Consider the following 15,586-nt stretch of genomic DNA (forward strand, 5'->3'; position numbering starts at 1 on the left):
GGAGAAGTTGAGGAGGACAGCAGGGACTCCTCTGAACTGGAGTCTGGGCGCAGTTGAGCTCAGGGCTCCCCCTGCCTTTGGCAGGGGCGTCCCTGTTAAGTCCCCTGCCCATGCCCTGATGTGGAGGCAGTGTTGTGCTCACAGTCATTGCTGAGGATCACTGACCTTTATCAGACTCACAGATGGTCCATGACCCCCGAAAGGTGGGGCCCAGGGTCAGAGGTCAATCTGCAGAGCAAGACCTGGTACGATGCTCCCTGGACCTTCCTGTTTAGTCATTTCATCCAAGAGAATAAACTGACAGAGCCGTCAGGCCCCAGGAGAGCCCTGTGGGTGGGTGGGCAGGTTCACAGAGCAGCCGCCCCTGTGGTGGGAGTTGGGAGGTGCCTCTCGGCAGCGTGTTTGTGAACCTTCAGCTCCTTGGCAGCTGATGGGCAGTAAAGGTGGGGGCGGGGAGCCCGGGAGCTTCATCAGGTGGGAGCACTGCCCTACTCTGAGAAATGAACTTCCGGTGTAGACACCCACGTGGCCTCCCTCAGTACCAGATGCTTAGACCGTCCTTTGAAATTTAAAACTCTTTTTAAATAGCCCTGATCTCCACCCAGGCTCAGTTGACAACTTTCTGTGGAAAAGCTTGAAAGGAAGGGACCCGGGGACGTGAGATGTCCTTGTCGCTGCCTCCTTGTGCACCTCCCCTCCCTCTTTCCGTGCTGGAAACTTTGCTGGGGGTAGGTCACCCCAGCTGCACACCCCGCACAGCAACTCCCAGTGAACTTGGGGCAGAGGGACAGCTCTATCTCACAGTCTGTTGTCAGTAAAATGACAGGGGTTAAAAGACCTTTTCCCAAAACCTCGGGATTTAATTTTACCCAGTTGATAGCATATATTAGCATCAGTTTACTGAAATTTCTGTTTGTCAGCACAGCTATTTTAAAAGTCAAAGGCCATGAATTGTTTCGGTTTGTTCTTTTTTTTTTTTCCTGTTCACATCCTTTTAACCTTAGACTCATCACCTACAGGATTCGTCCTACACAGTAGGTGTTTCCTGTCTTGTCAGCTTTACTAGTTTCCAAGCCCTTTTTCCTTGTCAGCGGGCCACCTAGAACCTTTAAAAGGTCTTTTAGAAATCAAGCACTCTTAACAGAGACACTCAGACTTAAAGAACAGATTTATGGTTAAGGAGGAGGGAAGGGACAGTTAGGGAATTTGGGATGGACATGTGCACACTGCTATATTTGAAATGAATAACCAACAAGGACAGCACAGGGAACTCTGCTTAATGTTATGTGGCAGCCTGGATGGAGGGGGGTTTGGGGGAGAATGGATACATGTATATGTATGGCTAAGTCCCTTTGCTGTTCACATGAAACTATTACAACCTTATTAACTGGCTATACCCCAATACAAAATAAAAAGTTAAAAAAGAAAACACCATGAACAAAAAACAAAATCAAGCGCTCTTATTTACATTTTCTTATAGATACATATGTCCTATGTTATAGGACATATCCATATAACTGTGTTACAGTCCTATGTTGAGGCTTCTGTGTCTGCAGTGGCCACAAGTAATTGTGTTTTATTCATTAGGTGTCTTACCTGTTTTGATGCTTACAATAAAAAAAAAAAAAAAGATTGTTTCTCTGCATTTTTCACCGATCATGACAAAAAGAATTAGACACTTTAGGAATCCTGATTTGAGGTTTCTCTTACTGTAAACTTTCAACTTTTCTTTCTTTTTTTTTTTTTTTTTTGGTCTCAGTAGGATTCCAGAGCTTTGTACGAAAGGCATATGTAAATCTATATTTTTCGCATTTATTTTGAATAAGCAAGACAGTGAAAGTCCAGAAGGTATACAGCTGTCTTCTGCTGCTCTGCCCAGTGCCACGGCTCCTGGTATCAGTTTTCTGTGTCTCCCTCCAGAGAGAGGAAGAGCAACACCTGTCACTTCATTGTTTTTAACCTTTCATCACTAATTAAATCTAGAGTGGTAACAATATTACTTGGGCTTCCCTGGTGGCTCAGACATAAAGAATCGGCCTGCAGTGTGGGAGACTCGGGTTTGATCCCTGGCTCTGGAAGATCCCCTGGAGAAGGGAATAGCAACCCGCTCCACTATTCTTGCCTTGAGAATCCCGTGGACAGGAAAGCCTAGTGGGCTACAGTCCATGAAGTAGCAAAGAGTCAGACAACTAAGTGACCAACACACACACAACAATGTTACTAATTTCCCCAATGCATCTTCTTTAAAACTGGATATTGCATTTTGATGGCAGCTGTAGAAAGTCATGTTTCTAGTGGGCTGCAGGATCAGGGTCACAGCCCCAGGGGAGCCAGGGCTGTGATGCTGAGTGAAGGAGTGAGACCAAGAAGAGACCCTGCTTCCATGAGGTGCCCCAATACTTGGATTCATAATACACGGGGAGTATGTTAACTCTTTAACTCTTGGAGTGAAAAGAACTTTCAGAGCCATTCTGCTCTCAGCCTGGAGGAGATCCTGGCAGGAAGATGCTGACACAGACAAATTGCCGGAACCACAAAGCCAGGCTGCTGGCCGAGAGCAAGAGTGGCCTGTCCTGAGAAGAGGCTGAGTCAGAGCTGCCTGCTGTTTTGCTGGCATCCTGCGGGGCCAGGTGACAAGGACATGTCCCTGATGTCTGTCCCCCATTCTGCAGACACCCACCTATACTCTTCACCCCAGGAACCAGACCTGCCCTCCTGATTTGGGGTCAAACATGCAGGGCTTCTGGGTACCCAGGACAGTTCTGGGTAGACTGTGGGCATCTCAGGTGAGGGGACCCCAGGCGATCCTGGGTTGAGACAATCCCCGGATGGGGGTTGGTAGAAGAAACCACTTTCCTTTCAGTTATGAATTTTTGAGTAACATTTAATGGGGGAGGAAAGAAGGCACTTCCTTCCTTTCTAAAGAGGATTTAGAACTCAGTGGAGAGGGAGGAACTAGCTGCTGCCTTGAGAACTGGGCTTTCTTTCTTTTTTTTTTTTTTTTTTTTTTAAGGAAAATGTCCCTAGGAGCTCCTGATGACCAGGCACTTCTTGACACCAGCAGCTGCCTGTGAAGTGTTGGTGGGTTTCCTGGCAAATAGAACAGGGCAGGCCCCTCCTCTAGTCGCTACCTTTCAGGGACTTTTCAGCCGGTTTTGATCAGAACGATGCTGGTAGGATTCACGCCGGCGCCGGTGTGATGGCTCACCGCCGCCAGGCTTTGCCTGTTGGTCAACACGTGAGCACCAGGTCCCCCCCGCCCCCGCCCCCAGGTGCAGGCGGAGATAAGCCCGGCCCAGGGAGGGGGTGCGTCGGGGAAGCAGGAAGCGCCGGGCAGGGCGCCGCCGCCCCAGGCCTCTCCCTGGGCCAGGTGTGCGCATGGGACAGGACGGTCTCAGTCGGTGCCGGGCTCCGAGGGTCGCGATCGGGGGTCGGGGGTGGGCCCTGGAGGGTCGGGAGCATGACGGCCTTACAGCTGAAAGAGCTCTCACAGTCGGGGCTCTACCGCCGGCGGAGGGACCGGCCGGACAGCCTGAGGCTCCCGGGGCCGCGGGAGGAGGCACTCAGGTGAGTGGAGCTGCGGGGACGGGGATGGGCAGCCTGAGCCCCGCGGGCCTCTCTCAGTCCTGAGTCCGCTACCGGTAATGGTAGAGCTGCGGACGGTGGAGACATGCATCTCTTTGGCTTCTTAGGACGCGTTTCAGAGGAGTTTTTCTCTGCTCTTTAGGGGTGAGGTTTGTGGATGGTGTCTTGGTGGGGGTCGGGGTGGCTTCGAAGATTCTTTGTTACTGAAATGGATTTCACAGAGGAAGGCAGAGCAGCTTCTGAATGTAATCTGGAAGGGAAGGAAGGACATCGCAAACCCTCAGAGCTTTGTAACTAAGGAGCTTAGGAGTTTTCTATTTCCAAAGTTAACTTGCCTCAGTCAGACAACACATTTTTAGTTTTTGTTGCCCCTACTGAATTTCTTTCTTAGGTTTTAGGTTCTGAAAAGCCCCTGCCACATTAAGCTATGGGTTAAACTGCTGTGTTCCCTGTGAGGGGAAGGGACTCTGAGGGAACCCTGCTTCTGACACCTATGCTGGGCAGCACATCAGTGTGTTTGTGGACCCTCCGTTCATGCATTTGATTTTTCCACTTAGATGTGGGAGGAATAAATACATTATATACTATTGCTCTTTCTCCTGTGGATTTATTTTTAGAGTTTAAGTTATTTAACAGGAAAAAATTGACAAGGAAGCTCTTCAAACATATTAAATTTGTCTACAAATTTACCACAATAACTGTACTTTGGGAGGGAAACGTTTATTTGAAAATTGTTCACTCTTGTCTGCATTTGAAGAGAGCTGCAGCATTAAGCGTTAGTCACTCAGTCGTGTCCGACTCTGTGACCTCATGAACTGTAGCCTGCCAGGCTCCTCTGTCCATGGAAGTCTCCAGGCAAGAATACTGGAGGGGGTTGCCGTTTCCTTCTCTAGGAGATCTTCCCCACTCAGGTATAGAACCCATGTCTTCCGCATTGCAGGCAGATTATCACTGAGCCACCAGGGAAGCCCTGTGTTAACACCAACATTATTTGGATTTTTTTCGCTGTGACATCATGTGTCTCTTAGCTGCATTCAGTCGCCTTAACTTTGAACTGACTGGATTAAACAGATTTTTTTGTTGTTATTGACTGCGCCAAGCAACTTGTGGGATCTCAGTTCCTCGACCAGGGATTGAACTGTGGCCTCTGCAGTGGAAGCTCAGAGTCTTAACTGCTAAACCACCAGGGATAAGGATGAGGTTTAGTGGGAATGTCGAACGCATCGTGCTTGACCAGAGAGGCAGGTAATCATGACCGCTGAAATGAACTCCAATCTATTCTTGCTCTGAGAGCAAAAACTTACCAAAAATAGTTTAATTTCAGATTTGAGATCCTAAAGAATTTACTTTTCTAAAAAAGTTATATAAAACAGCATTTGAGACCAGCCATCTTTTATTTATTTTCACAGTTGCCAGAGTCTCCATGAATGAGCCTACCTACATGTCAGAGGGGCTGGTTACCTGTGTAGTCATAGAGGCCTTTGAAACAATGCGATTATGTTCTTTTGTCTGGAGTTTACGTTACCGGAAGGAGAATCATTCTGAAGGTGTATTGCTTGTTGCCTTGGGTTGAGGGGCCGTGTTTCTGGTGATTCTGCTGTGTGATAAGATGGGATTTGGGCTTCCGCCATTCCCGTGTTCCCAGGTGCAGGGAAGTGACTGTGTATTTTAGGACTGCGAGCTTAGCCAGGAAAAAGTCCTCTGTCGATCTAGAGAGGCAGGGTTTTCGCCGCGTTTTGTAGGAAGCCTGTGTGTAGTATCAAGTCAGGCTCCTCAGATAATAGGGGTGGGAGGGCTGACTTCGAGGTTAGTCACGCCCAGTTCAGGCTGCTGGGTCAGGAAACCTAGATGAACCTCAAGAGGCTCTCTTTAAAACGAGGATAAACATCACTACCATTATTCAGTGTCATTTATCATCTCAAAAAACTCTCACCACTGGCTTAGCAGGAGGTGGTGTCGTGTGAATGTTGCCCTGTGTGGGTTACTCACTCAGCTGACACTCATCCGGTGCCTCCTTGTGCGCCAAATCAAGACACCGGGGATGAATGCCTACTGTGTGCTGGGTCGAAGCTGGGCCACCCTGAGACACCAGGGATGAGTGCCTACTGTGCGCAGAGTCGAGGTTGGGCTGCCCAGGGACACTGGGGATGAGCACCTACTCTGTGCAGAGTCAAGGCCGTGCCATCCTGGGATACCAGGGTCTGGGTCCCAGAGGGTCACCTGCAAGTGTTCCTCCCACGAGCTGCTGCTGCACTGAGCACCGGTGACACCAGGCACCTCAGAGTTGCACAAAACCATGCTAACTCTGACCCCCACGCACCTGTTGTTTTCTTGGCATGATCATGGATTCGGGCAGAAAAACAACCAGAGACTAGCCCGGCTCTGCTCACTGCCAGAAGACGTTTTCCTTTTGAGTTGAAACTGCAGACTGTGCTCTGCAACCGGACACATGAGTCTAAAGAGCACACAAGAGTCATGAAAGTTCTTCCCACCTCAAACTGAAACTGTTTAGAACAGAAGCTTGTGAAAGGCTTTCCTGAGAAACGCCGCCTGTATCCACTTTAGACACAAGTGTTCTTACGTAAAATCTACTTTTAGAAATAATCATGAAGTATGTTTCACATTCATACAGAACAGTGGTCCCGTCAGCTTCTTAGAACTGCCATAACAAGTACCACACAGCCAGGGAGCCTTCAGAGGCAGAAATGTGTGGTTCTTTGGAGACCCGGGGTCAGAAATCAGCCTGGCAGCTCCCCCAACAGCTGCAGTGGGTCTTTCAGTGTGTCTGACTTGTTGGGCATCACCCCACCTTGGCCTCCCATTGCATGGCTGTGTCCTCCCGTGGCTGTCCCCCCTGTGGCTATGTCATCCCATAGCTGTGTGTCCTCCCCTGGCTGTGTCTGCCCCGTGGCTGTGTCCCCCATAACTGTGTGTCTTCCCGTGGCTGTGTGTGCCCCCGCATGGCTGTGTGTCCCCCCGCATGGCTGTCTGTCCCCCGCATGGCTGTGTGTCCCCCCGCATGGCTGTCTGTCCCCCGCATGGCTGTGTGTCCCCCCGCATGGCTGTCTGTCCCCCGCATGGCTGTGTGTCCCCCCGCATGGCTGTCTGTCCCCCGCATGGCTGTCTGTCCCCCGCATGGCTGTGTGTCCCCCGCATGGCTGTGTGTCCCCCGCATGGCTGTCTGTCCCCCGCATGGCTGTCTGTCCCCCGCATGGCTGTGTGTCCCCCCTCATGGCTGTCTGTCCCCCGCATGGCTGTGTGTCCCCCGCATGGCTGTCTGTCCCCCGCATGGCTGTCTGTCCCCCGCATGGCTGTGTGTCCCCCTCGTGGCTGTGCATCCCCCTGTGGCTGTGTGTCCCGACATGGCTTTGTCTTCCTGTGGCTGTGTGTCCCTTTCTGTGGCTGTGTCCACCCCCACTGTGGCTGTGTTCCCCCTGTGGCTGTGTTCCCCCTGTGGCTGTGTGTCCCCTGTGGCTGTGTGTCCCCTGTGGCTGTGTGTCCCTTTCCATGGCTGTGTGTCCCTTCCTGTGGCTGTGTGTCTGTTTCCATGGCTGTGTTCCCCCTGTGGCCGTGTTCCCCCTGTGGCTGTGTTCCCCCTGTGGCCGTGTTCCCCCTGTGGCTGTGTTCCCCCTGTGGCTGTGTTCCCCCTGTGGCTGTGTTCCCCCTGTGGCTGTGTTCCCCCTGTGGCTGTGTGTCTGTTTCCATGGCTGTGTTCCCCCTGTGGCTGTGTTCCCCCTGTGGCTGTGTGTCTGTTTCCATGGCTGTGTTCCCCCTGTGGCTGTGTTCCCCCTGTGGCTGTGTTCCCCCTGTGGCTGTGTTTCCCCTGTGGCTGTGTTTCCCCTGTGGCTGTGTGTCCCTTCCTGTGGCTGTGTTTCCCCTGTGGCTGTGTGTCCCTTCCTGTGGCTGTGTTCCCCCTGTGGCTGTGTTCCCCCTGTGGCTGTGTTTCCCCTGTGGCTGTGTGTCCCTTCCTGTGGCTGTGTTTCCCCTGTGGCTGTGTGTCCCTTCCTGTGGCTGTGTGTCCCATGTGGCTGTGTTCCCCCTGTGGCCGTGTCACCATGTGGCTGTGCCTCATGTGGCATCTTCCTCTCTGTCTTTTCCATCTTTTCTCCCCTTGTAAGGGCACCAGACACATGGGTGTCAACAGCTGCCTGTTCCAGTGCACCCTCAGCTTGTGCCTTAGTTAAGTTGGCAGACACTTCATTTCCAGTAAGGTCACATTCCCAGGTACCAGGGTCAGGACTTCTGCATGTCTTTTAGGGGACAGAATCCCACCCACAGCAGTGTTTTTTCCCAAATAGTAAAGATCATCCCAGTGTGCAGTTTTTTAGAAACAGCTTTGTTGAGGTGAAACGAATGAGCTCAGTACATACACTGTTTACTGTGTGGCTGGATCAGTTTTGACAGGTACCACCGTCAAGGTCATGCAAGTCCCCAAGTCCCAGCCTGCGTCGGTAACCCTCCCACGTCCCTTAGGAGCCTTGGCCACTGTGGTCGCTCTGGCTGTGTTTTCATCTTCTAGGGTTGTGTATAAACAGAACCATTCAATCATGTATGCTCTGTCTTCTTTCGGCTCTTTTAACTCAGCGTCATTGTTTTGAAACAAGTCCACAGTGCCTGACTCGGGATCATTAGGGACTGCTAAGCCGTTGTCCACTTACAGATTTACTGCATTTATTGGTTGAGGGTTGAGTCCAGGTCTTGGCTGTTTCATGATATTTGCATGAATGTTCACATGCAAGTCCTGTGCTTCCCTTTCAATTGCAGGGAAAGGCGGGATTGTTTGGTGGGTACACACTTCATTTTTTGAGAAGTAGCTAAACTGTTTTCCAAAGAGGCTGTACCATTTTGTATTCCTGCCAGCGGTGTTCCAGGAATCCATTCTCTCCGCATCCTCCCCCAAACTTGGTCCGGGGGCCTCAACTTTTAGCCTTTCTGGAGCATGTACTGATGTCTCCTTGCATTTCTCTCACCGTTTGTGAAGCTGAGTGTTGTTTCTTGTGTTATTTATACAAGATATCCTGTATATTTTCTGCGAAATTACCGTTCAGTTTTTGCCCATTTTTCACTGTTATTTCTTACAGTATTCAGTTGAAACAGTGCTTTATGTATTCCAGATACAGGTCAGATATTGTCAGATACCTATTTTGCAAACATCTCCTCCCAGTCTGTGACTTGTCTTCTTATTTTTATAAATGTTCTTTGAAAAGCAGAAGTATTTTTTAAAAGTAATTTTACTTATTCATTTATTTTTGGCTGTGCTGGGTCCTTGTCACTGCGCAGGTTTTCCTCTAGTTGTGGAGATTGGCGGCTGCTCTCTACCTGCGGTTTGGGGCTTCTCTCTGCCCTGGTTTCTCTGGTTGCAGAGCACGGGCCCTAGAAGCTGCTCCTGGCTCAGTAGTTGTGGTGCATGGGCTTAGCTGCATGTGGGGCTTAGCTGCACGTGGGGCTTAGCTGCATGTGGGGCTGCATGTGGGATCTTCCTAGATTAGGGAACGAACCTGTGTCTCCTGCATTGGCAGATGGATTCTGTACCATTGAACAACCAGGGAAGCCCAGAGGTGGTGTTTTTTTGTTTTTGTTTTTGTTTTTAATTTTGATAGTTTATTCATCTTTTTCTTTACATAAAGTTTTTGTTTTTTCTGTTCTATTTATGAAATCTTTTCCAAACCCACAGTGGGTAAGATTATTAATAATTTCCATATAAATATAAAATAATGAATCTTTATACCAGCTTGGCCCCTCTCCTGGTTCCCAGCTTTTCTGGCTGTGAGGGGTTCTCACAGGGTGCTGCGCTGTTCACAGAGAAGAGCCGAGAAAACCCATGGTTGGCGCTTTGGGAACCAAGTGTTCAGACTACTCACTGAGGCCTCTCTCAGGTTTAAGCTAAGATTTCTTACCTGACAGTCAGAATACACCTGATCATATCTTAAAAGTTAAAATTTTACCAAGGGTAACCTCCTGCGGTGCCTGTTGAAACAAAATGGAATTTTTCTGACTCATTGATAATTTATAGAGATTTGCCAGAGAAAATAGATTTAAAAAGCTAAAAAATATGACATTTTGGGGGAAAGATCCCCTGGAGGAGAGCATGGCAACCCACTCCAGGATTCTTGTCTGGAAAATCCCGTGGACACAGGAGCCTGGCAGGCTAACATCCGTAGGATCGCAGAGTCGAACACAACTTGAAATGACTTAGCACGCATGCGCACATGACATTTTTGTATCATAATGACTATATCACTTAAAATTAAAACTAAACACTATGAGAATATCCTCCTTTTTATCTTGCCTGAATATTGTCCTCCTGCCGCAGCGTCTGTGTGGGGGGAGCCAGAGCTGAGACCCAAACAGGAATCAGAGCACAGAGAGTGTGTGCTGACCTCTGAGAGTCTCTGCTGCCAGCTTTAGTTTGCAGTTCTAGCACAGAGAAGTTGTTGGGGCAAAACTGAGATTCTGCAGTGGTTTACAAATTTTATTTTATTTGCTTTACCTCGCAGCTTGCGCCCAGGGATTGAACTCAAGCCCTCAGCAGTGAAAGCGCTGAGTCCTAACCACTGGATTCCCAAGAGTGATTCAGACTCTGCGCTTCTGCTGCCAAGGGCTTTGATTCCATCCCTGGTTGAGGAACAAAGATCCTGTAGGCCCCCAGTATGACAAAACAAAACAAAAAAAGTGCCTCTCTGGAAAATTTCAGTAACATTTCCAGGTGCAAGAAAACATATTCTTTGTTTCATGGTGAAAACTAATATCAGTAATCTAGGCTTGGAAGGAATGTTATGACCAAGCTAGAGAGCATATTAAAAAGCAGAGACATTACTTTGTCAACAAAGGTCCATCTAGTCAAGGCTATGGTTTTTCCAGTGGTCATGTATGGATGTGAGAGTTGGACTATAAAGAAAGCTGAGCACCAAAGAATTGATGCTTTTGAACTGTGGTGTTGAAGAAGACTCTTGAGAGTCCCTTGGACTGCAAGGAGATCCAACCAGTCCATTCTGAAGGAGATCAGTCCTGGGTGTTCATTGGAAGGACTGATGTTGAAGCTGAGACTCCAATACTTTGGCCACCTGATGCGAAGAGCTGACTCATTTGAAAAGACCCTGATGCTCGGAAAGATTGAAGACAGGAGGAGAAGGGGATGACAGAGGATAAGATGGTTGGATGGCATCACTGACTCAGTGGACATGAATCTGAGTGAACTCTGGGAGTTGGTGATGGACAGGGAGGCCTGGCATGCTGCATCCATGGGGCCACAGAGAGTCGGACACGACTGAGCGACTGAACTGAACTGAATCTAGGCAGGGTTGGAGATCAACTGATGCTTTGTTATTTAGTTGCTAAGTCATGTCTGACTCTTTGCAACTCCATAGACCATAGCCCCTCAGGCTCCTCTGTCCAGGGGATCTTCCAGGCAAGAATACTGGAGTGGGTTGCCATTTCCTACTCCAGGGGATCTTCCTAACCCAGGGATCGAACCCAAGTCTCCTGCATTGGCAGGCGGATTCTTTACCACTGAGCCACAGGTATTTTAGACAGTGAGGTTTTATAAAAGTATAGCCAAAAAAGATCAAAAGTTTTCTTAGATCTGGAATCATTCTGTGTGTGGCAGTCAAGAAATGCCTTGTAAGTGATTTAGCTGGAAATAATTTCTGTTCAGCACAAATTGTAGTCTCGGCTCTTCTTGAATTAATATTGTGCTGCATTTAAAGGATATACTGTCACGTTGTGGGTTTTCTGCACTAGACGTTTGTGGTTCTGTCTGCGTCGTTAAGGTCCTGCCACGTGCCAGCGATGTGAGTGGGGAAGCTGGTTGAAATACTCATTTTCTGCTGGCAGAGAAGTTAGTGTGTGTGGAAAGCAGAGAGAAAGATACTTAAGAGACCGCATGTTGTTAGGAAAAGGCCCAAGATGCTGCAGGAGCAAGTGGGCTAATTATCTTTGGTGAGAAACAAATTACCCAGCACTTAGCAGCAATGGGAGCTGGCAAACTTTTTGTTAAGGGCCAGTGATAAATATCTCAGGCTTTGTGAGCTGTCTGTGCCACAACTACTCAGCCCTCCGTCTTAGTGTGAGTGCAGGCCTGGAATATGCGAATCAAGGTGTTGGTGAACCGTATCTACAAAAGCAGCCAGGCAGCCAGATCCAAGCTGCGGGCAGGATTTGCTGCTGGCAGGCCTGCAGCTGCCATTGTGATCGTCTCCCACGCCCTGTGGGCCAGTGCCTACGCCGAGGGTCTGGAAGTCTGCCTCTTCCTAAGGCTGGAAGAGGGTGGGGGTGTGAGTGGCCCCAGAGAGGGGACGAGAGTTACAGCGCTTCATAGTCCGGTCCCAGAAATGACCAGTCACCACTCTGCTGACCTGTCTCCGTTGGAGCCCATCAGTGGGTCCCGCCCCTGTGGTGAGGGTGGTGACACACAGATGTGGATACTGTCAGGGAACTGGAAAGACCATTGGGATAAATGTGGGGAACCTACAGCGGGGCAGAGACGTGGGGTCAGCTCTGAGTCTCACAAGGAAAGTTGAGGTTTACAACCAAGGCACACACTGGGGTTGGTCAGCGATGGAGAGTTACTGAGAGGGACACTGGGGCTGGGCGGTGTAATGGGGGAGGGATTGAGCCAAACCAACCTCACGCGATTCCTGCTGAAGACAGGCCAGGGCTTTGGACATCACCTGGGATGGGGAGTTGGGGGATGGGGAGAGGAACCAGTCAGATGCAAGAGAATCTGATGGAGGTGGGGGCAGGGATTCGAGGATCTGATGGAGGCAGGGGTTCTGGCTCAGCTGCCGAGCAGGATTCCTATGAAACTGGACACTTAGAAGTCAAGGTCTCCTGGTCGGAGAGCTTGGCAGGAGTGTTTGTGGCACTGGAGATGGTATTTGTTGGGACCGTTCTCAGCGTGCATCTTCCAATTGGCTTTCCTGGTAGACTGAGCTCTTTGAAAGCTTGGTCATTTTGTTCTTTCTCTTTTCCCAGCTCAGTCATGTGTCCTGGGCCAGGTCAGTTCTGGTGGCATCTTTGCTCTCATTTATGCAGTAAGAAGAGATGGTTCTGGTTTGTGCTTTGCTGTGCTTGGTGTGGACTGGGGACAGGCAGGTGTACGGCCACCCTGGCGTCAGCTCTGTTGACAAGAGGATTAGGGCCCCAGAGTCAGGAAGACTCATGTCCCTTTTATATCATTTAAGTCATAAATGTGAAGACACCGCAGGGCACCACTCAGCCTCCTGAGTCCAGTGCTTTCCATGCACAGGCCTCCCTTCCACAGCTTCCTGGGAGTTTGTGGGTGGGATGGGCAGAGGGAGCCCTCCCCGGGCTCAGAGGGACACAGGTGGGGAGCTCCCTGGATCCTGGTGATTTTACCACATACCCCTTCCCCGCCCAGCTTCACACACAGTTGTAGGTATTTGCCTGGATCCAGGTCTGAGTGCAGCCTCAAGCAGTGAGTTGGGTCCAGTGGGGAGGGGATCCACAGGGAGATCGGAATAAGGAAGGCTCACTGTAAAGATGGGCCACTGACTCTTAAGGGCTAAGATGAGAGGGGCTGCAGGAGGGCGGGAGGAGCAGCCCCACCCACCCAGGACACCCACTGGGGGCAGGGCCAGGAAGAAGGGGCAGCAGGCTGAGTGGCATCTCCATGGCCCAGTGCCCAGATTTGGAGCAGAGCCCCAAGGGGTGCTCTCGAGGAGTGGGCGAGCCTGCCTACAGTCGGGTCAGGTTAGGTTTGGTGTGACCACCACTCCTCTAGAGGCACAGACGTGTGAGAAAAGTTGGGGACTGGCCGAGAGCGTCCTCCCTAAGCCTGCAACCTGCCTGCAAAAACCTAGTTCACCCAGTGGTCAGGGGCCCTCGTGGGAGGAGGGGGGCTGCATGGACCGGAAGAGTACACAGAGAGACGCTAGCTGGCACTGGATTCCCTGCTCGGCCGTCACGTGCCCCAGCGGTACCTCAGGGGCATCTTGAGCATGATAGATGAAGCAGGTCCCTCACCAAGTGTGGAGTTAATGAAAGTTTTTAAAGTTATCAGAAAACACAATATTTCAGTTCCTCCACTTCCTCTTGTCCAGTATTTTCAAATGTTGCTTAATGTGCTAGAATGTACAGGAAAGCATGTTCTGTGTTTAAAAGAAAACAACTGGCAGAGAGACATGTAGATTAAAATTTGAAAGGGTGGTTTTGACATGAGCAAAATGTTCCTTTCTGTCCTTTGTCCTGAAAGTCTCACTGTGTTTTTCGTTGAGGAGACTGGCCTCACAGTCAGCTGGGTCACAGATGGTCAGAGTAACTCAGCTGGCTTCCTCCTCCAGCTCCGCCAAAGGTCAGCGATAGGGGAGCCATCCCAGCTGAGTCAGAACTAAAATAAGAACCTAGCTGAGAGCCAGAAGGCAAACAGGCTGTGGCCACCTTGGTCATGAAGGTGCTCTGGACACTGCAGGGAGTTCATCGTAACCCGGCTTTCCCTGAAGTCAACACTCTCACTCGAAGTACTGCCCTTCTGTGTTTGAAATACAACACCTTCTCGAGCCTGTGTGTGTTGCTCAGGTCACAGTAGATCCCTTAAAAAGGACATTTAGGGATGAGACTGTGTGTTTGTGGTCACAGCATGAGTAACAGGAGAAGTGACCTGAGGGTGGAGGGGCTGCTCCAGGCACATTTTCCCATGAAAGACGTTAAACACGCAAAGAAAACCTGCCCAGCCTATAAGAGGAATTCTGAGCATGTTCTTCAGGTTAACCAAACCCTGCCCTTCTGAGTGACTATGGGGATGCAGTGGGAGGGGCCTGGAAGCTGCTTGCAGATTCCAGTCGCAATAGCAGTCCAGGGAGTTTCGTTACTGAGGGCATGAAGCCAGGCTGAAGTCGTGGGTGGGACCCTTATATGGAGTCACCCAATCCCGGGCGACCTGGGGCAAGGACATATCTGCCTACTGGCTGGCCTGTACCCTGGGACTTCACACGAGTAGAGCTGGTCCCACTGGTTGGGAGCTAGGGGAGCCTAAGGGGCTGGTTGGGAGGCGTGTCTGTGCGGGATGGCCCCTTTGGTGGAGGAGCAGGCTTAGGGCATCGTGAATTCCACAGCTCCCAGACACAGGTCAGCCAGCACAGACCAGAACCCAGAGGAGCTTCTAGGAGGAACTGGGCGTGGGCAGGCCTGGAAGGCCGGAAGCTGGGGAGGAAGGGCCTGCGTATCTGTGTCCTGTTAGACAGTGTCTGCAGACCTGGGAGTGTTTTATCATCACCAGTCAAGGCGACTGTCAGCAGCCCTCACCACTCGTGGAAACACAAGTGTGTGTGGTTTTGAACAAGAGCAGAGATTAGGTGTCAGTGGGCTGTCTCTGTGTGGCAGGACTTAGTGAGTCTTCCCTGCCTCTTGTCCACCATCTGTAATAAGCTGCATGTGTTTGGAGTTGGGGAGTCCAGCCCCACACAGAGCCATGCAGTCTGCCCCCCAATCCCAGAGCCCACAGGGTCCCCACCAGGGGGCGGCCCACCTGCCCATCGTTCCCCAGTTTTCTGCTGTTAGAGATTGTGCCTCTTGCTCCTGTTGATAGAAATAATCAATAAACAATCCACAATAGGAATAGAGAGAAGCTTGTGACTTTCTGAGCCAAACTGCGGACTGTAACCCAGAAGACAGCCGCTCGGGTGACTGAGAACCTGCTCCGGGGAAGCCAGGTCTCAGTACAGTTTTCTGTTTGTCAGAACAGAGAACATTAAACACGTCAGGGACGCATTCCTTCAAGGTTGAAAAACAACAGGGCAGCGCCTGCAGAGCCAACGTGACCTTGGCCCCTGGGAGGGAGTCATCGTCTGAGGACTAGCACTGGCGTCCTGGAAGGGCAGCATTTAACCTTTACTTTAACAAGGACATTCTTCGCTTCTGGTCAGTGTGTCCTTTTCTCTAATAATTAAAGCAGGTGTATGATATATACTTGATAGGCCCCTGCTGCTGCTGCTGCTAAGTCGCTTCAGTCGTGTCCCACTCTATGCGACCCCATAGAAGACTC

At 50.4% G+C, this 15,586-nt stretch overlaps 1 protein-coding gene across 1 annotated transcript in view; it reads left to right on the top strand.

The window, feature by feature from the left end:
• Window positions 1-3,460: 3,460 nt before the first annotated feature.
• Window positions 3,461-15,586, top strand: part of LIMS1 (LIM zinc finger domain containing 1) — a 32,756-nt gene continuing 20,630 nt past the window's right edge. The window contains exon 1 of the mRNA XM_068983303.1: window positions 3,461-3,567. Coding sequence (XP_068839404.1) covers window positions 3,461-3,567 — 107 coding nt within the window. The remainder of the gene's footprint in view (window positions 3,568-15,586) is intronic.

The sequence above is a fragment of the Capricornis sumatraensis genome, chromosome 1 (genome assembly GCF_032405125.1).
Source record: "Capricornis sumatraensis isolate serow.1 chromosome 1, serow.2, whole genome shotgun sequence".
In the NCBI taxonomy this organism is placed as follows: domain Eukaryota; kingdom Metazoa; phylum Chordata; class Mammalia; order Artiodactyla; family Bovidae; genus Capricornis; species Capricornis sumatraensis.